The following is a 26,996-nucleotide window of genomic DNA, read 5'->3' as shown; positions in this document are numbered from 1 at the left end:
TATGCTGGAATTGTTGCATCATATGGTAGTTCTATTTTTAATTTATTTTGGAAATCTTTATGCTGTTTTCTATAGAGACTGGCAAACTTACATTTTCCTAGTAGTAAAAAAGGGCCTTCTTTTTTCTATATTCCTTTTTTTGTGTGTTTGTGAATATTGGGCCACACCGAGCAGTGCTTGGGGGATACTCCTGGTTCTGCACTCAGGAGTTACTTTCAGTGGTGCTCTAGGACTATTTGGGATGTCAGGAATAGAACCTGGGTTGGCCCCGTGCAAGGCAAGAGTCCTACCCACTGTATTATCTTTCTAGCCCTCTTTTCTCTATATTCCTACTAACACTTGTTATTTCTGACATTTATTTAAAAAAGAATTTTTTTTTAATTGAATCACCATGTGGAAAGTTACAAGCTTTCAGGCTTAAGTCTCAGTTACACAATGCTCAAACACCCATTTCTTCACCAGTGCTGTATCTGACGTTTTTTGCTTTCATCCATTCTCACTTTTTGTTGTTATTGTTGTTTAGTCTTAATTGACCTTTAATGACAGGGGTGTGCTTTAGAACTTATAAGACTGAGAGACTGAGCCTTGGAGACGGAATCAGTAAACTGGAAAGATAGTAGTACTGGCTATAGCCACCCTGGCGTGTGTAGCCCTTGTTTCTGCGGTAGCCATCCTTTTGGTCTTGGAAGTAGCCACTGTATGTACCTGCTTGTGGTCAAACACCTGCTTATTGTTTTCTACCAGGATGTACAGCTTCTTGGCCGGTTGTAGAGCCAGGTTCTGTCGGGCAGTGGGCTCAGTGCGGTGCAAACCACTGTGTGTGGGGGCTGGTCCAGGGAGACCATCAACTCCTCATTAACGATCATCTTGCTGATGATGGAATGCATGGTGGGCAGGTCCAGCTGAAACTGTCTCCATGCTGATAGGGTCGTAGCCACTGCTACATACGAAGAGATGTGTTCGAAGTGACTATTCCTGGGATTTCCTAACCAGCATAGTCTGGACTTTGTCGGCCTCAGGGAAGAGGGCCCACACCTTGCCATTCTTCTTTTCATTGATGAAGCCCTGCCAGATCTTCCAGTCACCCATCTTCATAGCCTTGGAAGTTGCAACCACATGTTCCCTCATTGACTCAGTGGTGATATTCTCATTGTCTTGTGGTGCCAGGGATGCCAAAAAACAGTGCCATCTGGATTACAGTTGGCATTTAGGACAGTTCTGGAGATTACATTTGTTGTCTCATGTCTGCAAAGCAAAAGCTGTACGACTGAGCTATTCCTGGGCTCCCACGAATCAGTTAATTTATTAATTATTTTGTTCATTTATTTTGGACTATACTTGACTGTGTTCGGGCTTACTCTTGGCTCTGTGTTCAGGGATCACTTATTTTTTTAAAAATTTTATTTTCATATGTTGTTCACATTAATTGATTACATTCAGTATTTCAACACCAATCCCACCACCATTACACCTGCCCACCACCATTCAAGCCTGCCTGCCAGGGGCAGATGCTAGATAATTTATTTTCTATTGCTTATTATGAATACCAGAGAAGTTGCATGGTCGCAAAAGTGGCTGCATGTTTCTGGAATTCTAAAATTTTAAATGGTTGGAGTCCAGAAACATCTCTATAGGAAGCTAATCCATTTTGAGATTCATTTGTGAGTCTCTGGATCAAGGCCGTTGATGTGTTGAGATGGTGCCCTGAGGCAGTTTGTGGGCATGACATCCAGAACCCCAAGTGGTCAGGGAGATGAGAAGGGATGGCTTGGCTGCTGCTGCCATGTGACCTGGAGTCTTAGTCCCTGACCCTGAGTACCTGGGTTTTTCTTCTGGAAGCTTGTGGCCACCGGGGTTTCATCTGGAGTGGGTGGATCAGGGATCACTTCTGGCAAGCTTGGGGAACCATATGCGGTGCTGGGGATTGAATCTGGGTCAGCCAACTGCACGGCAAGAACCCTACCTGTTGTACTATCTCTCTAGCCCCCAAATCAATTAATTTATTGATGGGCATTCTGATTACTTCTAGAATGGAACCTAGTTTTGCCATTAACATTGGTAATTTCATTAATGTTCCTGTACATATCAGTTTATATGTCCTTTTTATTAGAGTGGGTTGTGGGAAGTAGAATTGCTGGCTCATAGCAAATGTGCATTTGCAATTTTGCTGGCTGTTATCTGATCTTGGACTGGAGCGATAGCACAGCGCTGGGCCTTTGTCTTGCATGTGGCCGACTCGGGTTTGATTCCTCCATCCCTCTTGGAGAGCTCGTAAGCTTCTGAGAGTATTCCGCTCGCATGGCAGCGCCTGGCAAGCTACCTGTGGTGTATTCGATGGGCCCAAACAGTAACAACAAGTCTCACAATGGAGACGTTACTGATGCCCGCTTGAGCAAATCCATGAACAACAGGGACGGCAGTGCGGCAGTGTCACAGAGAGTTGTCTGATCTCACTAATAAGAGATATCTCTGTTTACTTTTAAAAAGTTTGATTTTCTAAAGTTGCTGCCTTTCATAGTCACATTGTAGTTCTGGGCATAAGCTTTTTGTGTCTTGGGAAGTTTTGCTCAGATAGATTGTGATTACCTGAATGACATAAATAATTCTTACTCAGTTTTTGGTGCATTGAAATACTCAAATGTTAACTGTTAATATTGTTCATAGTACTGTTAATTTGTTGGCTATAATAATGATCCTCATGATTTGATTTCATTAGGTATTAATCAGGTCATATTTTTTTTGAAGGGGAAAGGGATTTGGCCCACAGGGTTTACTCCTAGTTTTGTGCTCAGGGTTCACTTCTTGTATGCACAGGGGATCATATCAGGTGCTGGTGATTGAATTATTTTAGCTATGTGCAAGACAAGTACCTTACCCACTGAGATAACATACTGAGATGGGGTACCTAGGTTTAGTTCTTTTGCACAGATGAAGTCATTTTAGTCAGATGTACCATTTAGTTAAGTGTGATCACATGGGACATGGTTCTCAGTTATGATTCCATGTGAAAACCACTGCAAAGTTTTAAAAAAATTTAAAGCCTCACTACTCTCAAAATCCATTAAACCAGCAACCTTATACATGTTATCTAGACATCTGTGATCTTTAAAGTTTTGTCATTTTAAAGCTCATATAATTTTAAGAATGCCTGTGGCTGAATTTGTACATTAAAAAATTCTTTTAGAAGATTCCATTTTGTTACCCCTTGGTAAAGGATAACCATAAAAGATTTATGAAAGCTTAGTATTTATTTCTTTGAATCAAGTTTACTTATTTATCCTTGGTTTTCAGTACTCTAAACTTTTTGGAGTACAGCTTCATAGCTCTAGATATGTAGAAGACTCACTGCAACAACCACCCGAATTCCTGTGTCATCACACTAACAGAATGACTCATGTGGCCCATTCCTCCCACCCTTCTTCTCTTTTCCTCTTCAGTCACTGTATTTTTAAATAGTATTTTTAAAAACTTTTGATTATTTTTTTAAGTATTCATTTATTTCCAAGACAGGTGAGAGGATCAAAGTGTATAACTGCCTAAGTAAGCGAACCAAGAGTCGCTTTTAATCCAAACAGGAGAATAAGATAATCTGTAAATTTTGTCTGCTTGCATACAGTATAGTATGCAACACTTGAAGCTGAGTCACAAGTTATTTTCAGTTAAAAACAAGCCAGGGAGTGTCCAGTACCAGGAGTGGGGTTCGAACCCACGTGGACATACGTCCATTGGATCTTAAGTCCAATGCCTTAACCACTCGGCCATCCCAGTTAAAAACTTTTTATTTTTTATTGAATCACCATGAGATAGTTACAAAGCTTTCATGTTTGAGGTTCGGTCATACAATGATCGAACACCTGCCCCTCCACCAGTGTACATTTTCCATTATACATGTCCCCAGTATCTTTCCCCCACTTCCTACTCCTCCCCCTGCCTCTGTTGCAGACAGTTTCCCTCTTACTCTCTCTCTACTTTTGGGCATTATGGTTTGCAATACAGATACTGAGAGGCTATCATGCTTTATCTACTTTCAGCACACATCTCCCATCCTGATCAATCCCTCCAACCATCATTGACTTAGTGATCCCTTCTCTATCCCAGCTGCCTTCTCCCCCAGCTCATGAGTCAGGCTTCCAACTGTGGAGCAATCTTCCTGTCCCTTGACTCTATAGTCCTTGGGTGTTAGTCTCATATTATATTATTTTATATTCCACAAATGAGTACAATCATTCTATGTCTGTCCCTCTCTTTCTGACGCATTTCACTTTGCATGATACTCTCCATGTCCATCAACTTATAAGCAAATTTTATGACTTAATCTTTCCTAACAGCTGCATAATATTCCATTGTATAGATGCACCAAAGTTTCTTTAACAAGTCATCTGTTCTCAGGCACTCAGATTGTTTCCAGATTGTGGCTATTGTGAACAGTGCTGCAATGAACATACAGGTGCAGATGTTATTTCTACTGTGCTTTTTTTATATAACTCTCAAGATATATTCCCAGAAGTGATATTGCTGGGTCATATGGAAGCTCAATTTCTAGTTTTTTAAGGAATGCCCATATTGTTTTCCAAAAAGGCTGGAGCAGATTCTCACCAACAATGAAAGAGAGTTCCTTTCTTCCCATATCTGCGCCAGCACTGGTTGTTCTTGTTCTTTTTGATGTGGGCCAATCTCCGGTGTGAGATGATATCTCATTGTTGTTTTGATTTGTATCTCCCTGATGATTAGCAATATAGAGTATTTTTTTGTGTGCTGTTTGGCCATGAAATAGAGTTTGAAGAGTTATTTTTCTTGGGGCTAGGGCAATAGTGCAGTGAGTAGGGCATTTGCCTTGCACATGGCCAATCCGAGTTTGATCTCTGCACCTCATATGGTCCCTCAAGCCTGCCAGCAGTGATCTCTGAATGCAGAGCTGGGAGTAATCCCTGAATGCCACCAATGTGTCCCCAAAACAAAAATAAAAACCAAACAAAATGTAAAAAAAAGAGTAATTCTCTTGTCATGTAGTGATCTAGTTTGATTAGTTTATTTTTGGGTCATATCTGACAGTGTTTAGGGCCTATTCCTGGCTCCGTGCTCACTCCTGGTGGTGCTTAGGGGACTGCTGTGGTGCCAGAAGCCCAAGTACCCCCATGTTGTAACCACTGTTCTGTCCTCTGGTCACTACCTTCCTCACTTACTCCATGTCATGAAGGAGCTAATACTTGTCCTTTACATATTTTACTAATGTTATTAATAGCCTTGTGATAAGAGGCAGGCTAAGTTTTTTTTTTTTCTTTTTGGGTCACACCCGGCAATGCACAGGGGTTACTCCTGGCTCTTCACTCCTGGCAGTGCTTGGGGACCATTTGGGATGCTGGGAATCAAACCCGGGTTGGCTGTGTGCAAGGGAAATGTCCTCCCCGCTGTGCTATTGCTCCAGTCCCTGTAGGCTAAATTTTGAGGTCCGAGGAAATAGCATGTAAGAGGAGAACATCAATCCCTGGATATTTTTGGTGTGACCCTTACTTAGCAGTTTAAGCGGGACACTTCTTTTGTGAGCTGTAGCAATTGTAGCCAGTTTCCCGGGAGCTCAAGTTGCCTGGTGTCCAGTGTGTGCTGTTCAGGACAGCCCGTGCTCCGAGGCCCACCGCTTGGCTGTCGGCTCTCTGACGTGCCTGCTTCCAGCAGTACTCATGGCTCCTCTGATTTCTTGTTTGTTCTCTGTCCATGCTTGTGTGCAAGAACTGTCCTTGATTTCTGCCAACTGTTTGCATGTGAGTGTAGGCCAAGAAGAGGACTAGAGCTGGGGAGAGATGAGCTTCATGTCTTGTTTTCCCAACTCTTAGATATTTTCATGATCTGACTGGCTACAGTGAAGACAGATGAGATTTAAGATGACCAGTGGATCAGGATCATCTTGAATATCTAGGGATACCTGCAATCCTTCTACTTCTGCAGTAACAACCTTGCAAAAGTCTTTGGTTAATTGACTTTCATTTTAAAGCATTAATACTCCAGTAATGTTTGCTACCTTAAAGCCTACTTTATATTAATACAAAAGCTTCCATTTGTTTGGTGTTCCCATACACTTTCCATTTTTTTCTTTTCTTCCTTTTTTTTTCTCTTGCTTTTTGAGGTGATGATCAGGGGTTACTCCTGGCTCTGCATTCCGAAATTATTCCTGGAAGTGCTCTGGGAACCATATGGAATTCTGTGGATTGAACCCAGGTAGGCCGCATGCAAGGCAAACCCCTACCTGCTGTAGGTTTTTGACTTTTTGGGTCACACCCAGGGCAATTCTCAGGGGTTAGTCCTGGCTCTGCACTCAGGAATTACTCCTGGTGGTGCACCATACAGAATGCCGTGGATCAAACCTGGGTCAGCCACATACAAGGCAAATGCCCTACCCGCTGTACTATCGCTCCAGCCCCCATCTTTTTATTTTCAACATTACATATTTTTGTATTTAAGATATTTCTCTTAGAGAAAACACACATAAAAAATTGGGGAGGAGGCCTATCATTCTACTTTATTTGGTGCAGTAAATTAACTTATTTTTAATGTAATTACGTATTTGGATTAGATTGTATCTTTTTGGAGCTACATGTAATAATGGAATCTACTCTTCATTTTCTGTTTATCTCATATGGTCTGCATCTCCTTTTATCCCACTTTCTTTTCCTTTCAAAAAGGATTACTTCTTATTTTACACTTTCCCATCTATGAATATGTTACTTTTATCTTCCCTTACCATTTCTAGGAATTAGCTTAGAGATTTAAAATGCATACTTATGAAAATCTGTGAACAGAAAAATTTTTTTTGACAAGTTCTTAGACAATGTCAGGGTTAGAGGATACTTTAATAAGATCCATTTAATATCTTCCTAAATTTTTGTTTCAGTATTTTAAGTGCTACATATATTTAGAACACTATGAGGTATTGTTTTATTATAGACATAATCTATAATCTTTATTATAGATTTTCCTATATGCCCTTTCTTTTCACTTAATTTACCCCCTTCTGATTGTTTTTGAACTTTCTCTATATTATATTCTTTGTTTCTATAGAAAATCCTTTAGTGTTTTTATTTGTGCAGATCTTGCTGATGATTAATTAATTTATTATTTAAACTTTTTTTTTTGCTTTTTGGCTCACACCCAGTGATGCTCAGGGGTTACTCCTGGCTTTGTACTCAGGAATTACTCCTGGCAGTGCTCAGGGGACCATATGGGATGCTGGGAATCAAACCTGGGTCAGCCGCGTGCAAGGTAAATGCCCTACCCGATATGCTATCACACCAGCCCCTATTTAAACATTTTTTAAACTTTATTTTTGAAATCATTTTTCATTGAACATAGCATTCTCACTAGCATATCTTCTGAGCATACTGCAGATAGTCAGTCTACCCCCTTCTTTTTTTCCTATGGGAATACACTTTTTTTTAGTTGCTCATCAATTTGTTAGAGCGGACCACCAGTAACGTCTCTCATTGAGAGACTTATTACTTTAAAAAAATTTTCATAATGTTGTTCACAATAATTGGTTACATTTAATATTTCAGCACCAATCCAACCACCATTGCACCTTCCCACCACCATTATTTCAAATTTTTCGACTACCACTCAAGACTGCACCACAACAGATGCTAGATAATTTATTTTATATTGCTTGTTATGAATAGTATAAGATATCATGCCATCACGAAAGCTGGAATTCTGAAATTTTAAATAATTGTAGTCTGGGGACATCTCTGCAGTCAGCTGCTTGGTTCTGAGATTCACTTTCGAGGGATCATGGCCATTAATGCACTTAATTGGCACCTAGAGGCAGTTTGTGGGCGTGACATCCAGGGTCCCATGGGGCGGGGAGATGGGAAGGAGCAGCCCCTTCCAAACTCCTTGATCAGCCCACCCTCTTGAGCTTTTTTATTTTGCTGTTGAAAATACTGCCATCATTCTAACTGCTTACTTGAAAGATAACCTAGGCTGTACCTTTCCCCTCTGGTTCTTTTTAGATTCTATAACATTCCACTTACATTAAATTAAATTAATTTTTTTTTTTTTTTGCTTTTTGGGTCTCACCCGGCGATGCACAGGGGTTACTCCTGGCTTTGCACTCAGGAGTTACTCCTGGCGGTGCTCAGGGGACCATAAGGGATGCTGGGGATCGAACCCGGATCAGCCACGTGCAAGGCAAACGCCCTACCCACTGTGCTATCGCTCCAGCCCCCATTAAATTAAATTTTATGTAGCAGGATTGGAGTGATAATACAGCCAGTAGGGAGTTTGCCTTGCATGTGGCCAACTTGGGTTTGATCCCCGGCATCTCATATGGTCCCCTGAACACTTCCAGGAGTAATTCCCGAGAGCAGAGCCAGGAGTAAACCTTGAGCATTGCTGGGTGACCCAATATCCACTCTGCCTCAAAAAAAATCTCATTTAGGGCTTTTATGATTTTGATTTATGAGAATAATTTGTCATTATTAATGCTGCTTACTAATTTTGGGAGAATTTTTGTTCAGTAAAATATATTGATTCATTTATTTTAGTCACCATGATTTACAATACTGTTAATGATAGAGTTTCATGCATATAATGTTCCAACACCACACCCTCTACCAGAATATCTTCTTCTAACAACTGTCCTTATTCCGTCCCCTCTCCCTTGCCCCCCTCCTCCCTTCCATGGTAAGCTAAGTTCTAGAGATCAGCTCTTAGGTTCTATTGTCTTTGGTTATTTGTTATCCCCCTAATTTGTTTCTTCATATCTCGCATATGATGAGAGTCATTCTGTAGCTAACATACACAGCTAGCTTCACTCAACACGACACTCTCCGGATCTATCCATGTAGCAGCGGACTGTATGCTTTTGTCTTTTCTTATGGCAAAGTGTGTGTGTGTGTGTGTGTGTGTGTGTGTGTGTGTGTGTGTGTGTGTGCATGTATGTGTGATAGTTTCTTTATCCAGTCATCTGTTCTTGGACACTTGGGTTGTTTCCAGATTTAGCTATTGTGAATAATGCTTCAATGACCAGAGGAGTGCAGATGCTTTTTTTGAATAAGTTTTTGGGTCCTTGGTGTATATGCCAAGAAGTGGAATTTCTGGGCACATGAAAGGTCAATTCTTATTTTTTGAGACTTGTTTTCAAAAAAGGATGGACTGATGGACTCATACTTTACCTTCCTATCCGCAGTAGATGAGGGTCACTCATATTATAAATCTGAAAATTGAACACATACTTGATTGTGGTGCTTGTGTACTTGGTTGTGGTGTTTGCTGAAGTTGCACGCTTTAGTGTACATGCAGTGTTCGCACATATACTTTTCAGAGTTAACGCTCCCACATTTCATGTTTGCAAATCTAATTGAGTACCCTCAATCATTGCAGAACTTGTCAGGGATGACTTTCTCTCTCTGTGTGTCTCTCTTTTATTTCTGACTTTCCCCATATATCTTCTCTTTATCCTTCTCCTTATTCAACTTTTAATCTTTTTTTTTTTTTTGCTATGATCTAAGACAGTGGTTCCCAAATGCCCAAACTTGTTGACCTACAGCTCCCTTTTCAGGAAAAAAAAAAAATTTACTTATCCCTTATTCCCTTTCATGGCAACCTGCCTTCTTTAAATTTTGTGGCCATATTAGGTATTGCCCAGGGTTCACCCTTGGCTTTGTATTTGAGGATAACTCTTGGCAGTGCTTGGAGAGCCCTTTGCAGTATCAGGGATTGAACTGGGGCTGACGGTATGCATGCAAGTGCCTTAGCTAACCTCCTTTTTAAGCCAACAGGTAGAAAGCATCTCCTAATTCCATCAAAGACTGCTAGATAATTCCTCCTAGATAATTCCTATACCTCTTGGGTGGTGGTTATCACCCACTTTGGGGGAATACTAATTTAAGACATTCCTGCCTGAATGTACTTGGTTTTCCATAGAGAATAGAGGCGGACCTGTTTACTTCTGGGTTGACTTACTATTTGGGTAATAGGCCAGTTCAGTCCCCATTTTATTATGGAAAGTGTCTTCTGTAAAATTTTTGCCAATAATGAATGGTCTTGAGTTTGATTTATACTTTTTCTTTGAAGTCACTGAACCAAATTTAAGTGAATTAGTGTTAGCAAATGCTCACAGTGGATTAAGAATAACTTTTACACTCCTTTTCTGGAGATAGAATCCAAGGCTTCACAGACAGTAGACATACTTTGTTCAAATGAGCTACATGTTTGTCTTAATAACTTCAGTTAACCTTTTGGACTGGAGAAATAATATAGTGGTTAAGGTGTTTTCATATGTGCAAATGACCCCTGATTCTCTTTATGGACCCCTAAGCTTTGCCAACAGTGCCCCCTAAACACAGAGCTCATAATAAGTTCTGAGTCTCTTTGGGCATAGTCTTCCTCTCTGATCCCCAGTATGAAGTTATTATTTAGATCAATATTTTTTAACAAAGTTTTAATGATGTCTGTGTAATATTTCCCATATTCTTCAGCATTTTTGGAAATAATTCAGTGGGAGAAATACTATGACTAACTTAGTCTACCATATGAGAAAAGTTTGGTAATATTTTCATTGTTATAGTCCAGTCTGTAATTTCTACTTATCATTTAAATCTGATGTTTAAATCTGTGCATGAAGTTTAAAATTTTTAGTTAATCTTGTTATAAAAATCTATTTTAGCAGCTATGTTTGGTTCTTTTAAAATCAGCCTGTGCTTCTATGTTCAATAGCTTACTTTTATTACTATGAGCTTGAGCATGCATTATATTTTCTATCTGATTATTCCCATGTTATGATTTTTCAAATCTGATTATGCTTTCTGATCTTTGACTTTTATATTTTATTCTTGGTGGTTTGTTACATGGTTTAATAACTTTTTAAAAGACTATGGACTTACATCAATTTAATTTTGGAAATTCTAAGGCAAATTATATTTTTTCAGAGACTATATTTGTGCTCTCTCTCTTTCTCTCTCTCTGCATATATATATGTATATATATACATATATATACATATATGCTATACCCAGGGCTTACTCCTGACTCTGTGCTAAGGGAACACTCCTGGTGTTCAGGGCAATATTTGCGGTGTCTGAGATTGAGTCTGGGTCAGCCTCATGCAAGGCAAGCGCCCTACCCACTGTACTATCTCACCAGCCCCTTTTGTTTATTTTTCTGGGGAGGCATGATTATATCTGGCAGCGCAGTGCTTGGGGATGTATATATCTGTGACTAACAGTTAGGGCTACCCCTGATGGTGTTCTCTACCCAGTAGTACTGGTGGTGGTTGGGTGTGGAGGTGTGCAGTGCCAGAGAGTGAGCCCTAGGCTGATCACATACCACTGAGTGACACCGGTCCCTTCTATGGATTTTGGAAGTACAGCTATGTAAAGATAATTTTGGCATTTTTTCCTTCTCAAGAGTCAGATAATAGGAATTCACTTCTATACCTGCTTGAGCGACATTCTTGCTCTTGAGTTTTCTAGAGAGAGTTTTCCTCCCTTACATTCACAACCCAGGCTTAGAGGTTTCCTGTTTTGTGGATGCTGGGCTCCAACTTTCCCTTCTACTGGGGTTATAATCCTGAGTGTCCTTCTGTTTCACATGGCTCAACTTCAACATCTGTTTCTTACTTCTGCATTTCCACTAGGTCTCATCCTTGGTTTTTATGTAGTGTCCTTCAGAATCAAAGCTAGCAGCAGTGTGTATATTTACTCCTCACTAGTTCTCTAAATTAGACCTTTTTCTTAATTTTTTTCTTTTTTTAATCCTTAAGTTATTTCTCTTATTCTCCTCTTACCCCAGGGCATGTTAAAAGACTTTTAAACCTTTTGCTCATTATTCTTAAGGACTTTGTCCTGAGACTGCTCTTTAGAATTTCTTGTCTGCCCCATGCCCTTAATGTTTTTCAAATGTTATTTATTAATGTTTCTTTTATAGGATTCAGTTTAGCTGCGTTTAAAAGGAACAAGAGGAAACTAGAGCTGGCAGAAAGGGTGGAAACAGATTTCATTCAACTAAAGAAAAGAAGACAATCAAGTGAAAAGGTCAGGAGGTGTTTGAAATATTAATAGTTAAAGTGTCATAATATCTTTAATCTGCTTTTAGACATATAAGCTGTAGAATAGCACTGTCCAGTGGAAATCCAACATGCACTTTGAAGTTTCTCAGAAGTTACCCTCAGAAAGGTGAAAAACAGGTGAAATTAATTCTAGTAATTATTTTACTTGAACTAATAAGCCCACAAAGTTGCTTTAAAAATGCAATCAGTGAAAATGTCATATGTTCACGTTCTTTCCTTTTCTTACTTTTTTTGGCATTAAACCTTTTAAACTAGCCCATAATTATACTTATGACATAGCTCAATTATGGTACTTAATTTTTATTGGAAATATTTTTACCTTAAAAATTTAACAGTTTGACCGCCAGGAGTAATTCCTGAGTGCAGAGCCAGGAATAACCCCTGAGCATTACCGGGTATGGCCCAAAAAGCTAAAGAAAAGAGAAAAATTAACAGTTTGAAAAGTAGTTTTGAATAAAAATTATTGAAACACACTTCAAGCTTGCAGTAATGGATTTGAAAAACTGACTCTTTAAAGATTAAAAATTACAAATTTTCTGACCTTGCCATGTTTTATTTTTTTTATTTTTTTGCTTTTTGGGTCACACCTGGCGATGCACAGGGGTTACTCCTGGCTCATGCACTCAGAAATCCCTCCTGGCAGTGCTCAGGGGACCATATGGGATCCTGGGAATTGAACCCGGGTCGACTGCGTGCAAGGCAAACGCCCTACCCGCTGTGCTATCGCTCCAGCTCCCCCCTTGCCATGATTTAAATGCTCAAAAGCTCCATGTAGTTTTGGCCTACTCTTTTGCTTTTTGTATCCCTAGGCATTGATTGATTTTTCTGTTTTATGGTGGTGGCGGGCTGGAGTGATAGCACAGCGGTAGGGCATTCGCCTCTCACGTGGCCGACCTGTGTTTGATTCCTTTGTCCCTTTCGGAGAGCCTGGCAAGCTACCAAGAGTATCCTGCCCACACAGCAGAGCCTGGCAAGCTACCCGTGGTATATTGGATATGCCAAAAACAGTAACAATAAGTCTCTATGAGAGATGCTATTGGTGCCTGCTCGAACAAATTGATGAGCAACGGGATGACAGTGACAATGACAATGACAATGGTGGTGGCAGGTGGTGATGGGAGCATGTTGGGGACCTTTAGCAGTCCTCAGTGATGCAGCTGCTCTGAGTGTTTTGTTTGGGGGCCTTACCCAATGATGCTTAGGGCTTACTCCTGGCTCTGTGCTCAGGGATCACTCCTGACAAGGTTTAGGGCCTGGGGGGACCATATATAGTGCAACCCAGGTTGACCTCATGCGAGGCAAGTACTCTATTCATTGTATTATCTCTAGCCTCTGAATTTCTTGAATGATTAGTTCTTCTATAATTTTATATACAGATTCATGTTTTCTAGCATAGTCTTATATGATTTAGTCATACATAAATGCAGAGTAAATTATCTTTCATTATATAGTTTTTTTATGTTGCCATGAGCTAGGCATCATTTATTTATTAAATAAAGTTTTAAGTTAAAGAACTGTGATTCACAAAGTTATTGAGAGTTTTAGATATATAATGTTTCAACATCAACCCCGTCACCACGAGTCGGCCTCCTTCCACCATTGTTCCTATGCTCTATCCCCCGTGATCCTGGCACCACACTGGCACATGAGAGTTTGGTGGTTGCAGCTTAGAGCTCCTGTAACTGAGTCTGTGCTTGGGATATGTAGCTATACCACTCTCCCGCAGTACCTGAAGCCCTGGCCCCTGTTCCCCCATCACCTCCCTTTCTCTTCTTCTTTCCTTTTTAATTCCTTTTCTTCTCTGTTCTGACAATTAGACATTTTAATCCAGTCACTTTTTTTTCTATAGGATAGCAGTAGGAATTTAGGAAGCAAATGAACTAATTAATGTGCATGTATTGCTGAACGTGTATGGTAGTATGTGGTTTTCTTTCTGCATTCATTGTGATGTCTGAGTGAGTAAATTTAGGGTTTTTAAAAAATGATTACTATTAGATTTGTATAACATCAGCAATTTAGCCGTTTAAAAATAAATGTATATTGGCCAGAGAGTATGTGTAGGGTGCTTGCCTTGCATGAGGCTGACTGGGTTATACCACATATGGTCCCTCATCTTGCCAGGAGCGATCCCTGAGTGCATAGACAGGAGTAAGCCCCAAGCACTGCTGGATGTGGCGCCAAAACAAAAATAAATAAATAACTTGTATATTCCCATGTAACCCATATTCTCTCAAGATGTTAGAACATTTCTAATTCTGTAATATTTCATCTCAACCAGTCATCACCCTCCATAGGCAATCACTGCTCCGATTTTTATTATTATAAAAATGTAGTAATTGCTCTTAAACGTTTAATAATTGAAATAAAACAACATATTCTTTAAACATTTTTTAATTCTTTCTAGTTGTTCACAGTAATTGATTACATTTAATATTCAAACAACAATCCCACCAACATTATACCTTCCCACCAACATATTTCAAATATTTCTATCCCAAACTCCAAACCCTGTCCCCAAAATAACTGAAGTAATTTATTTTGTATTGCTTGTTATAAATAATCCCCTAAAAATGATCCCAAAAAGTTTCCTTAGAGGAAGGTGTGTGAGTATTGTTGTATTTCACCCAGGAACCATTAAGCCCTTCTATAAGAGATTACTAACATGTTGTTAAAGGTTAAGCCTAGTGTGCTTATATGTGTTTGTGTGTGTGTGTGTATGTATGTATACACACACACACACATCCCCCTAAGTTTGGTTGCCTTCTACTTTAAACCTCATCAAATGTGGTGTTCTACCCTTGGTATACCAGTGGTGTAAAGTGTGGGATGTCACTCCAGGAATTCTAAAATTGAAAATACGGTTTTATAAAGCAGATCCACTCATGGATGAGGCTCGACCCCAAGCATGTGGAGAGTGGCTGTGAGCATGGGCAGTGATTCAGTTCTGGCTCCTTTGGGTTGGGGAGGGAAACTCACTCGCTCTCCTCCAGGTTTCCCTTTATGAGACAGCCTTGTGTGGAGTCTGGAGGCATCTCTAGGGGGCATCGTTCTGTGCTCTCTTTGAGAGATTTATTGCTATGTCATTGGATCATGACTATTAATGAGATTCTATGGCACCAGAGGCAGTTTGTGGGTATGACTTCCAAGCTGCCGGAAACACAGGCAGATGGGGGGAGGTTTCCCATTCCTGACTCAATTGAGCCTGGAGTTTTCAGTCATACCGCATACCTGGGTTCTTCTGCAGATTCACTCATGGGTGAGGCTTGTCCGAGCCTGTTGAGAGCGGCCATGAGCATGGTGGTGATTGAGTTCTGGTGGTTTTTGGCTGCCGGAGCTCTGTTGGGCGAGGAATGGCCTCATTTGTTCCATTCCAGGTTGTCCTGGATGAGGCAGCCTGGTACATGGTCTGGAGGCATCTCTATGGCATATCCAATACAGAACATATTCTTTTGGGTTCAGTATGCCAAAAACAGTAACAAGTCTCACAATGGAGACTTGTTACTGGTGCCTGCTTGAGCAAATTGATGAGTAACGGGATGACAGTGATACACTGATAGCTTATTTCAGAAAATGCTTTTGAAGTAGTGTGTATCACTTGGTCAATCCATTTTATTACTGAGTAATACTTAATGGTTTGTGTTTAAAACTGGATTCAGCAGACAATGCCATATATGTGAGTTGTAAAGCAGACTTTCCTATCCAGGTTTGTGTTATGACACTCTGTATGGTTTGTTTGCATAGTGACAAATGCACTTCTCAGAATGTATCCTTGCATTTGATCAATGCATGTGCATATACTATAATTTCTTTATTCATTTTTTGATGATTATTCAGTGTGTTACTATTGTACCTATTGCTTTTTACTGTTATGAATAAAAATTCTAGAAAAATGTCTATGGAAATATTCTTTTCATGGCTATCAGTTTGAAATATGGTATAGGTTATCAGTTAATCTCATGGAGAATCTCTTCAGTTGGCCTTATTTAGAAGATTTTTATTCATAAAATATTTATGAAGCAGCTACCCTATACTAGGTAAGCCAGGTAGTGGATGAAGACAGAAGCATATACTGATGTAATTTAGATATTTACATGATTGGTAACTTAAAAAGAAAAGGGAAAACACAAGATGATGTGTTATAAGAAAGAGGACTTCTTTAATTAGTGATCCTCTCTGAGGGCATAACGTATTCAGTGACATCTGAAACATAAGCAATGAATTTTATGAAGAGTCTGTGGATGGGTGTTGCAGGCTAAATGAACAGTGGGGAGGATCTAATATATTGGAGAGATGGAGAAGAGGGTCAGTGCTACCAAAGCTTGGTAGGGTATGGATGGGGTTAAGTAAAGCCAGAGACGTAGGTGGGTGGGAAATTCTAGTTTCTCTGAGATCTAGTATATCACAGAAAGAAATCTTGGTTTTATTTCTCTGAGGAAGACCAACAAATGACTAACAAGCACATGGAAAAATGCTTATTATCACTTATTATTAGGGAAATCCAAATCAAGATGAAAATGAAATATCATCTTATACTATTGAGAATGGCACATATTAAAAATACTGAGAGCAATCTGTTGGCGGGGACATGGTGAAAAAGGAACCCTCCTCCCTGATGGTACGAATGTTGTCTGACTCAACTCCTATGGAAAACGGTATGGAGGGTACTAAGTAAACTCAGAATTGAGTTGACCCAGCAACTCCACTTCTGGTACCCATCCCCAGGATAGAAAAACATTCATTTAAAAGAATGTATGCACACCACTGTTCATTGTAGCATTCAGTACGATAGCTAAGATTTGGAATCACCCTGTATGTCCAACAACAGATAAGTAGGTCATGAATATGTGGTATATAGACACAATGGAGTATTGTAGGAATAATAAAATCATGCAGTTTTTGGAAGCATGGATGGAACTGGAAGACATCATGTTAAATGATGCGAATTGGTATAGGAATATAACTTAAAGGGGCTGGAGCAATAGTACAGCAGATAGGGCGTTTGCCTTGCATGTGGCCAACCTGGGTTCGATTCCCAGAATCCCATATGGTCCTCTGAGCACCACCAGGGGTGATTCCTGAGTGCAGAGCCAGGAATAACTCCTCTGCATTGCCAGGTGTGACCCAAAAAGCAAAAAAAAAGAATATAACTTAAAGAAATAGATTTGTAAAATTTTGGGGGGCGTTCCTGGGAGGAATGAGGGCTCTATGCCAGGGATTACCCATGTTTGAGACCTGATATTTACCATAGAGGTGCATCCTTGGCCCTGTCCACAAATTTTGTTACTTCCTGTTGAAAACAGTAAATACTGTTTTGAAAGGATTATGTAGTAGAATAAGTCAGTATCTGAAAGCTTTAAAAAATTATATATATTTTATAGATATTAGCACAGTCCTCATAGAAATAAAAATGAAAGCAAGAAAATAGCTGCCTCATTTAATTAGAATAATTTTGTTTTTCTCAGTCTTTGACCATTTGAATTTACATTTTACTTTGTTTAAAATGAGATTTTATCTAAAGAAGTAATTTAACTGCAAATGTAGCAAAAACTGGCTTTGGCTTAGAAACTGTTTGATCTCCTTCTCCCTTACCCTTTGCCATACAAGAAAAAGTTTGAAGCTGCTAGTTGCTCTTGAATTAGCATAGATCGCCATGTGTTCTCCTTGGTTGTTTTCATGTGTAATGAAATGTAATGGAGAAGAGACACAAGTGAATAGTCCTCATTACTCTGTCATAGTTCATGGTTTGCTGCCCATGAAGACATATTGCCTTCTCAAAATGGTGGTTTTGTGGCCAATGGAAGTAAGAGTAGTATGGCTATTAGGTAGTTAATTTATAGTATGTGGCATAAATTGAGAATAGTATTTTGTAATCTCTGAGCATAATTAAGAATGTCCCTTTAGTACAAATTTATAGTGGGTAGAGTAGCTAATCTTTGCACATAAAATAGAAACCACTTAGCTAGTCTTTTAAGACATATGGGTGTATGAATTAAGATATAATATTAAAAGTTTAGAATATTAATTCTAGTAATGGTCCACCTAAAGTTATTGGATATCTTTTTTTAATGCCAGCTTATTTTTTTTGTAACATAGTAGAGAAGAACATGATTATTATTTAACAATAATAATAGGTTATACAAAAAAATAGTAATTGTTTTTTTTGTTTCACTCCCTTCACTGTAGATTCAACTCTTCTGTATTTTTAAAAAAACACTTCCCCTGTTGTGTACTGAAAGTCCATATTTTGTATCATAGTGTTGGACCTTAAAAATTGAAGTTATAGCTGGGAAATGTGCATGGGTGGAGGGTTGGGTGTTGAAGCACTGTATGGCTGAAACCTAATTATGAGCAGCTTTGTAAAGGTCTGTCTCACAGTGATTCAATAAAAATTTTTTAAAAATTGAATTTATAGGACTAGAGAGATAGTTCAGCATTTAAAGTACTTGCCTTAAAAATAAAAATAATAAAAAAATAAAAATAAAGTACTTGCCTTGTATTTGGAGGACCCTGGTTCAATCAGCATTGCCTGGTCACCTAAACCTCACTGGGAGGGGGGGCTGGAGCAATTGCTCAGCGGGTAGGGTGTTTGCCTTGCACGCGGCCGACCCGGGTTCGATTTCCAGCATCCCATGTGGTCCCCTGAGCACCACCAGGGATAATTCCTGAGTGCAGAGCCAGGACTAACCGCTGTGCATCGCCAGGTGTGACCCCAAAACAAAAAAAAACAAAAAAACCTCACTGGGAGGGACACCTGGCCATAGAACAATCCTTGAGCACTGCCAGAACCAAAACCATAAACATTTAAAGCCATGCTTCCTGTGTGCACTGCACTTCTATTCACAGTAACAAGTTCTAGAAACAACCTTAGTGTCCAAAAACAGATGAGTAGATTAAGAAATTGTAGTATATATAGGCAATATAATACTACTCAACTATAATGAAAGAGGAAATCATTCAATTTGCAACTACATGAATGGAATTAGAAGGATATTCTGCTGAGTGAAGCCAGTCAGAAGGAGAGGAGAAAATAAAGAATAATCTCATTTTCTGGAGTGACGGTACAGTGGATTGGGTAGTTTACCTTTGCATGTGGTTGATCCGAGTTTGATTCTTGGCATTCCATATTATTCATCAAGCACTGCTAGAAGTGATTCCTGAGTAACTCCTGAGCATCGCTGGGAGGGCCCAAAAAGAAAAAAAAAAGATCTCTCTTAAAGTTGGGCTATAAAAAAACTTAGTTAGACAACAAAAAATCACCAAAACCAAGAGAATCTGAGAATTAGTCTAAAGAAAAGGATACACTCTGGTGTTAGGTGTGGTGTTAGAATACTGTATGCATGAAACTCTAACGATTGTAAATTATGGTCCTGTAATAAAAATTGGAAAAAATTAAAGGTTTACAATATCTCTGCAAGGTGAAACTGTGCAGAGGGCTTTTAATAGGAAAAATTTATACTTCATGGTACTTAGACATTTTTATAAAATCTTTGCAAACTGTTTTACTGTTCATTATAAATGCATATTCCGTTGCTCATTGATTTGTTCGAGCGGGTACCAGTAACATCTCTCATTGTCAGACTTATTTGTTACTGTTTTTGGCATATCCAATATGCCGAGGTAGCTTGCAGGCTCTGCTGTGCGGGCGCGATACTCTCAGTAGCTTGCCGGGCTCTCCAAGAGGGGCGGAGGAATCGAACACAGGTCGGCTGTGTGAAAGGTGAATGCCCTACCACTGTGCTGTTGCTCCAGCCCATAAATGCATATAGGAAGGGAAAAAGTAAAAAGTTAACATTTTGTACATTAAATGTTAGAAACATCAATAACTAAGTAGGGTTTCTTTTTCATTCTTTTTTGCTTTTGTTTTTGGACTACACCCATCTTGACTCTGGGCTTACTTTTGACTCTTCTCAGGGATCACTCCTGGCTGCTCTTGGGGTATTGTATGTGGTGCTGGGATCAAGTAAGGATAAAAGGAAAGACAGGCATCTGAATTCCTGTCCTGTCTCTCCAGGTCCTCAAGCATGATTTGGACAGCTTTTTTTTTTTTTTTTTTTTTTGCTGTATGCGTCACACCTGGTGATGCATAGGGGTTATTCCTGCCTCTGCACTCAGGAATTACTCCTGGCGGTGCTCAGGGGACCATATGGGATGCTGGCAATCAAACCTGGGTCGGCCGTGTGCAAGGCAAATACCCTACCCGCTGTGCTATCACTCCAGCCCCAATTTGGACAGCTTTTGTCTTATAATTTATATGCAGAGAGCATATTTTCATATTGTGATGAACTGTCAAACTCCTTTTTAATTTTAGATCATCTTGAATATTTTAGCCATTGCTCTTCATGGTATAAAATATCTTCTAGAGTTTCATTAATGTCAGGTTTTTTTTCTCTCCATATCACTTCCTCTTGGATCTCTTCATCCTTTTTTGTTACAACTGTATTTCTCATTTATGTTGATAAGTTTGTTTCCATTAAGTTTTATAACTGTAAGAGAGTCTCAAGTGTATGATGGCAGTGGCAAACATTCTCGTGGTCAGTTGTTTTCATTCTGATTCCATTTATTTTGCATTTGAATTTCACTTCCAATATGAACCACTTTGCTTTGTTTCAGTTTTGTCTTTGTTGACCAGGTCCTTCTTTAAGTTATTCATGTTTGTATTCATGTTATTTATAAATGTCATGTGTATTTACCACTGAGAGATAAGGAGACTACATAGGTATGTACTTTGCTGTACACAGTGACCCATGAATGACAAACTTTGAAAGAAATGACCATTGGGCATGACCGTGATGGACACTTGAAGTTTGCATCATTTGCTTTCTAAAAAGTTAGCAGTGACTTTTCTATATTAAGTAGTTGCTTCTGCGGGGGTATGATGCTGCTAACAGGTCAATCTGTACCTGTGGGGCGAGTGCATCAGCATCCTGATGGTGCCTTTAGGCTTCCTGTTACCCAAAATTGCTGCTGTGCCTTTGGCCAGACCTCAACAACTTGGGATCACGTTTACCAAGAAATTAAATGGCCAAAAGCTAGGTATTGTGAGAGCCACATCCACAAACCACCTCCGGCTCAGCTATACAAGCTCATTTATTAACCTTATTTCAGAGACCCGTACATAAATCTTGAAAGAGATCAAAAGCCACTGTTAAGCTCAGACCCAAGTATGGCTGAATAGACTGGGGTAAATTGGAGGGGGGCGGGTTGGTCTGGTGGCCTGCCCAAGCAGAGCCCCCAGTAGCCACTTGCTTCCACAATCTAAAATTGCTACCATCCCCCTGGCCTGACTCCACCGTCTAAGGATGGACCTCATCAAGTTATAATCTGCTGAAAATTCTGGTCTGTGGGTTTTGTGACTGAAATCTCCAGGCTTTCACAGATTTGAGGTGGGCTACCTCCCCCTACTTCCTAATATACATGGAAGCACTGGCAATCACCCCCATGAACTAACTGCAGCGCCACCCCGTAAGCTCAGCTACTGGCCTTGCTTCAGAGACCCTAAATAAATCTCGAAAGAGATCAGAAGTCGCAGTTGAACTTGGACCCATGCATTGCTAAACAGACCGGGGTAAATTGAAGGGGGAGGAGATTGGCCTGTGCTCTCCCAAGCAGAGCCCCCAGCAGCCACTTGCTTCCATAATCCAAAATCGCCACCATACTCCCAGCCTGACTCCACTGTCTCAGGATGGGCCTCACCAAGATATAATCTGAAAATTTTAGTGCTCCAGCAGCCCTGGCCAAGAGACACAGTAGCAAGTCCTGAAAGACACCACAGTGCCGGAGATCTCTCCGGGCCCCATACCGAGCCAATATCACCTGGGCACCCAGATGGAGCAGTTGCAGTCTCCCTGCCTAGTCCAGATGGAATCCCAGTAACCAAGTGCTTCCACAAGCAAGGCCCAGGTATGCAGGTTCCAGGATCAAATCTCCAGGCCACATGGTGGCAGAGTACCTGGGCTGTCCCTCCCTGGTTCCCCGCCCACCCAGCGGACTGACTGTCATGCCCACAATTTGCCTCTGGGTGCCATCTTAGCACACCAACAGCTCTGGCCCAGAGTCTCCCAATTGAATTCCAAAATGGATTAATGCCATACAGAGGTGTCTCTGAAACCCAACCATTTACAATCTAGAAATTTACATTTACAGTCCCAGCCATGTGAGCTAATGATATTCAAAATGGGCATGGAAAATAAATTATCTAGTGTCTGCCCCTGGCAGGTAGGCTTGAATGGTGGTGGGAAAATTCGAGCAGAACATCATGCCCCAAATTAAAGAGAGAGTACTGGGGAAATTGTCTGCTGTAGAGGCAGGGTGGGTACTGGAATGGGTGGGGGAGGGGATACTGGGGACATTGGTGGTGGAAAATTGACACTGGTGGAGGGATGGGTTGTTTCATCATTATGTGGCTAAATGTCAATCATGAAAGCTTTGTAACTCTATCTCACTGTGATATAAAATAAAAATAAAAAAGTAATATGGAGTTCATGCCCAATTCAGTCAGCTTAATCAATGGCTGAACAAATAGAAGTGCCCCTACATTAGCACTGCATTGTGGCACTATTGTCTTATTGTTCATTGATTTGCTCGACTGGGCACCAGTGACGTCTCCATTATGAGACTTGTTGTTACTGGACTCCTACATTATTTAAAAAATATATAGTTACTCATGGTAAATTAGCTGGGGCAACTAAAATTTGAACCCGGTTGTTGGGGGACTTGTCCAATGGTATCTAAAATTGTCTATGTCAGAAGTAGGCAAAGTGAGGACTATTTCTTTGAAAGAATCAGAACTGTTTCTCTGTGGCAGTGTTTTTTTTTTTTCCCCCGGTGTAAATTTGGATGAACTTTGTGACTTCGTGTGCTCAGTAGACTTCTCTGTCCTTGTCAGTCTGACAGATTCTTGTCTCTCTAGCTCTTCCCAGAGAGTAGTGCTGTAGACTCATAATGTTGTAAGAATCCTCAGTCATTTTTGTGGGGTGTGTGTGAAGTGATTGATGTGTTTTAAATTTAGTTTTTACCTTGTTTTGGTATAGAAAGAAGTCAGTTGTGTTGGTATTGATGTATCACATTTGAAAATGGAAAATTTCCTTTTGGCATGAAATGATTATTTATTCATTGATCAATTGCTTGTTCTTAGCTTATGCCATAGGACTCCCTGTGTTTGTCGGTGACAGAAGGAGTTATTAGAGAGAAGAGACACTTGCATTGGGAAAGCAAACAAACTCAACTCACCCTCATGATCTAGATTTCATAAATATCACTTTCAAACTGCGATTCCTGGATATTACTAGAAAGAACTCTTTTATTCTTAGAGTATTAAAAGAGGTTGGGGGTATTGTTTGATCTCCACATTTTTGATGTTTCAAGCCTTTTTTTCTCTTCATTTTTCACAAGCATATTGTTGAAATAGTTTCCATGTTCTTTTCTTTAATAACGGATTTTACAGTTGAATATACATAGAAATTCTTTGCCTCTTCCCACTGCTTTTACAAAGTAATTTAAGTTTTCAATTAATTTCATTGGCTTTTAGGTAAAGCATTACTTGTATAGGGTGGTGAAACAAAAGATAACCAGACTTATTTTTTTCTCTTTTTATGAATCTCTTTTATTCTTTACTTTATAATGAACAAGTTTAGAAAAATTTTCAGTGCTTTATCCTATATAGTGTGTTCAAAACCACTCTAAAGAGATGCTACAACTTTTAATTTTGTGTTCTTTAGCCACCACATAGGGACATCAAATTGGCCACATGTTTCAAAAAGGAAATGTTGGGCCTTGCTTTGTGCACTTCATATAAATATATTCTATTCTTTTGAAGTATATTGTGGGTAACATTTTTCCCTTTTATCCACCATCTTGAAATTATTATGTAAACGCTTAGCTGTATCATTCTAAATCACTGTATTTTTTGGGTGAGAGGTAGGTTAAGATCAAAGAAAATAAATGCATAGAAAAATAACATGTTTTCTTCATATTGTTCTATTTGGACTTGTGTATTTGACTGTGCATCATGTGCCCAGGGAAAGGAATAATTAGTCTTTTCTAGAAACTTACTTTATCTCAAATTTTATTTCCTTTCTTAAGAAGATAATTCAAGGTTATAGTGAAATAAGAAATTTCTTTAACTTTTATGTAAATAAAATATATATGTATGAAGTTTTTTGGTAAAACCAAAAATTTTTCATGAAAAGACATTATCTTGGCATAAACTGTTTCTTTGAATTCTAATATATTAAAAATTGGACTTGTCTTACCTAAGACCATCTTGATTCCAGAATCAGCCTATAGAATTTGTGTGTAAGTTAGGGGGTATGTTGAAAAATTAATTACATACATATATTAGTAGGGGCTGGAGCAGTAGCACAGTGGGTAGGGCATTTGCCTTGCATGTGGCCAACCCGGGTTCGATTCCTCTGTTCCTCTCGCAGAGCCCAGCAAGCTACCGAGAGTATCCCGCCCGCATGGCAAAGCCTGGCAAGCTCCCCGTGGTGTATTCGATATGCCAAAAACAGTAACAACAAGTCTCACAATGGAGATGTTACTGGTGCCCACTCGAGTAAATCAATGAGCAACGGGATGACAGTGATGTATTAGTAGATTATTACCAGTTTGCCCATTTATGTATTATGGAGAGTGGTGATGGGGATTCTTTAAATGTCTTTAACTTATTTTGTGTCATCTCATAAATTTTCTGTGTTTAGGAATTTCAACTCAACATTTAGATAATTGTATTTTTTCCCTGTTTTGAGAAAACCTGTCATGTTCTCATATATTCAGTAGCTAGTAAGTTGGGTTTCTTGTTAAGTGTTTCTTAAGATAATTCCAAACTGTGCCTTAAATTTATAATAAATATTATTTTGTTTCATTTTGTTTTTGAGGGGGTTATTCCCAAGTGGTACTCAGGAAACCTAAAGGCTCTTCTTAGTGATTCGAGCCATGAGGGCCTTGGGTGGTTTGCTGACGGGTCCTAGGGTATATTGTCAGGATAGGTGTTGGGGGTGTAGGGGTGTGGTATAGTTCCAGTGATAGAATTGTGTTTGTCTGAATGCAAGTCAAGTGCTTTAACTACTCTATTATTTCTACAGCCCTTATAATGAATTTTAAGATTATAAGTCAAATATGATTGAGGCAAGAAGTCAGGGTGAACAAATTTTAACAGCTGTTTTTACTTTATATTGTGAGTAGTCTCTGATTTTCCAGGATAGTTGTTTATAAGTTAGCATGAACACATTATCAGATTTATAAATCTTCCCCCAACTTTTAGTATTCATCGTGTTTAACAGAATCTATGGAGGAAGAAAACATTCCTTCGTCGTCATTGGAGTAATCCCAAGCTGGTGCTGTATATACAGTTGGAATCACTGTACGGGAGCTTTCCTAACAGGAATGCTTCCAGCAAAGTAATCTCACTGGGATTGCAGGGAGAGTTTCCTGCTTGGGAATCAGCTTGGATGATGGTGTTAAAAGCAGATTTTAAATAAAGATTTAAAAACTTGTTTGCATATGATATTACAATGTACAAGTGACCTGAGTTGATTTCTCAGATATAGTTATGTTGTTATATCCATGATTGATAAGACCAACAAATAAACCAGTACATGAAAAGAGGTGTGTGTGTGCACGTATGTATGTGTGTGTGTACATGCACATGTGCACACACACATGCTTGCCTATAGATATCAATAGTAGGGATTAGGAGATAAGGACTACTACTTAATTAGGTTGAATGATCTCTGAAGTTTAAAGTATTTACTTCAGGGATAGAGAGATAGTATAGCAGGCAGGGAGCTTACACTGCATATGATTGATCAGGGTTTGATCCCAGCACCACATATGGTCCCCTTAGCCATGCCAAGAGTTATCCTGGGGCTGGGGCTGGCGCTGGTCCAGCAAGTTAGGTGCTTGCCTTATACGTGGTTGACCTGGGTTTGATTCCTCAGCATCCCATATTGTCCTATGAGAAGTAATTCCTAAGTGCAGAGCCAGAAGTAACTTCTGAACGTCACCAGGTGTGACCCCAAACAAACAAAAAGAGTGATTGCAGGGGCTGGAGCGATAGCACAGTGGGTAGGGCATTTGCCTTGCACGAGGTCAACCCAGGTTTGATTCTCAGCATTCCATATGGTCCCCCGAGCACCGCCAGGAGTAATTCCTGAGTGCAGAGCCAGGAGCAACCCTGTGCATCGCCGGGTATGACCTAAAAAGCAAAAAAAAAAAAAAACCAAAAAAAACAGTGATTCCTGAGCACAGAGCCAGAAGTAAGCCATGAACACAGCTGCATATTGGCCTCTGAACAAAAACAAAAGGACTGAACAGAAACTTGACTAGGCCATCTCTCCCTCTCTCTCTCTTTGGCTTTTTGGGTCACACCTGGCAATGCACAAGGGTTACTCCTGGCTCTCACACACTCAGGAATTAACTCCTGGCAGTGCTCAGGGGGCCATATGTAATGCTGGGAATCGAACCTAGGTCGGCCGTATGCAATGCAAACGCCCTACCCACTGTGCTATCACTCCAGCCTCTAGGCCATCTCATTTTTAATCAATGTTAAAATTTTGAACAAATCACCAGATCAGAAACTATTTTGAATATATGAACAAAGTCTAGGGTCAGAGTGATAATGCAACAGGTAGGACATTTGCCTTGCACGCAGAAGCAGACCTTGACTATCCCCAGCATTCCATGGGGGTTCCCTGAGCACTTCCAGGAGTTATCCCTGAGTGCAAAGCCAGAAGTAACCAGTTATAACTCAAAAATAAGAGCCAAAAAAAAAAAAAAAAAAGAAAAGGATAAAGTCTGGCTGGTCTTGAGTGATGCAGGCAGACAGAATATTAAAATCGGAAATTCTAGACTAGGTGTGCCATTAACTAGGCCAAAAACATGTGGCAAACACAGAACCTCTCTAAATGTGCTCAATGAGAATGTCAGCATGCTACAGAAG

The 26,996-nt window shown here is 39.8% G+C and overlaps 1 protein-coding gene and 1 non-coding gene across 4 annotated transcripts in view; one reads left to right on the top strand and one right to left on the bottom strand.

Moving 5' to 3' along the window:
• Positions 1-26,996, top strand: part of TASP1 (taspase 1) — a 299,415-nt gene that overhangs the window by 82,705 nt on the left and 189,714 nt on the right. For all 3 annotated transcript variants that reach the window (XR_008629143.1, XM_004610916.3, XM_055130490.1), the window contains exon 8: positions 11,917-12,023. Coding sequence is in view for 2 of the 3 variants with exons in the window: in XM_004610916.3 (XP_004610973.1) it covers positions 11,917-12,023 (107 nt within the window). In the remaining variant the exon portion in view is untranslated. The remainder of the gene's footprint in view (positions 1-11,916; positions 12,024-26,996) is intronic.
• TRNAL-UAA (transfer RNA leucine (anticodon UAA)) lies at positions 3,686-3,768 on the bottom strand. Its single transcript has one exon. It is a non-coding gene; the product is annotated as a tRNA-Leu (tRNA).

Source organism: Sorex araneus, chromosome 3, assembly GCF_027595985.1.
Source record: "Sorex araneus isolate mSorAra2 chromosome 3, mSorAra2.pri, whole genome shotgun sequence".
NCBI lineage: Eukaryota > Metazoa > Chordata > Mammalia > Eulipotyphla > Soricidae > Sorex > Sorex araneus.
This window is presented reverse-complemented; position numbering and strand designations above follow the sequence as displayed.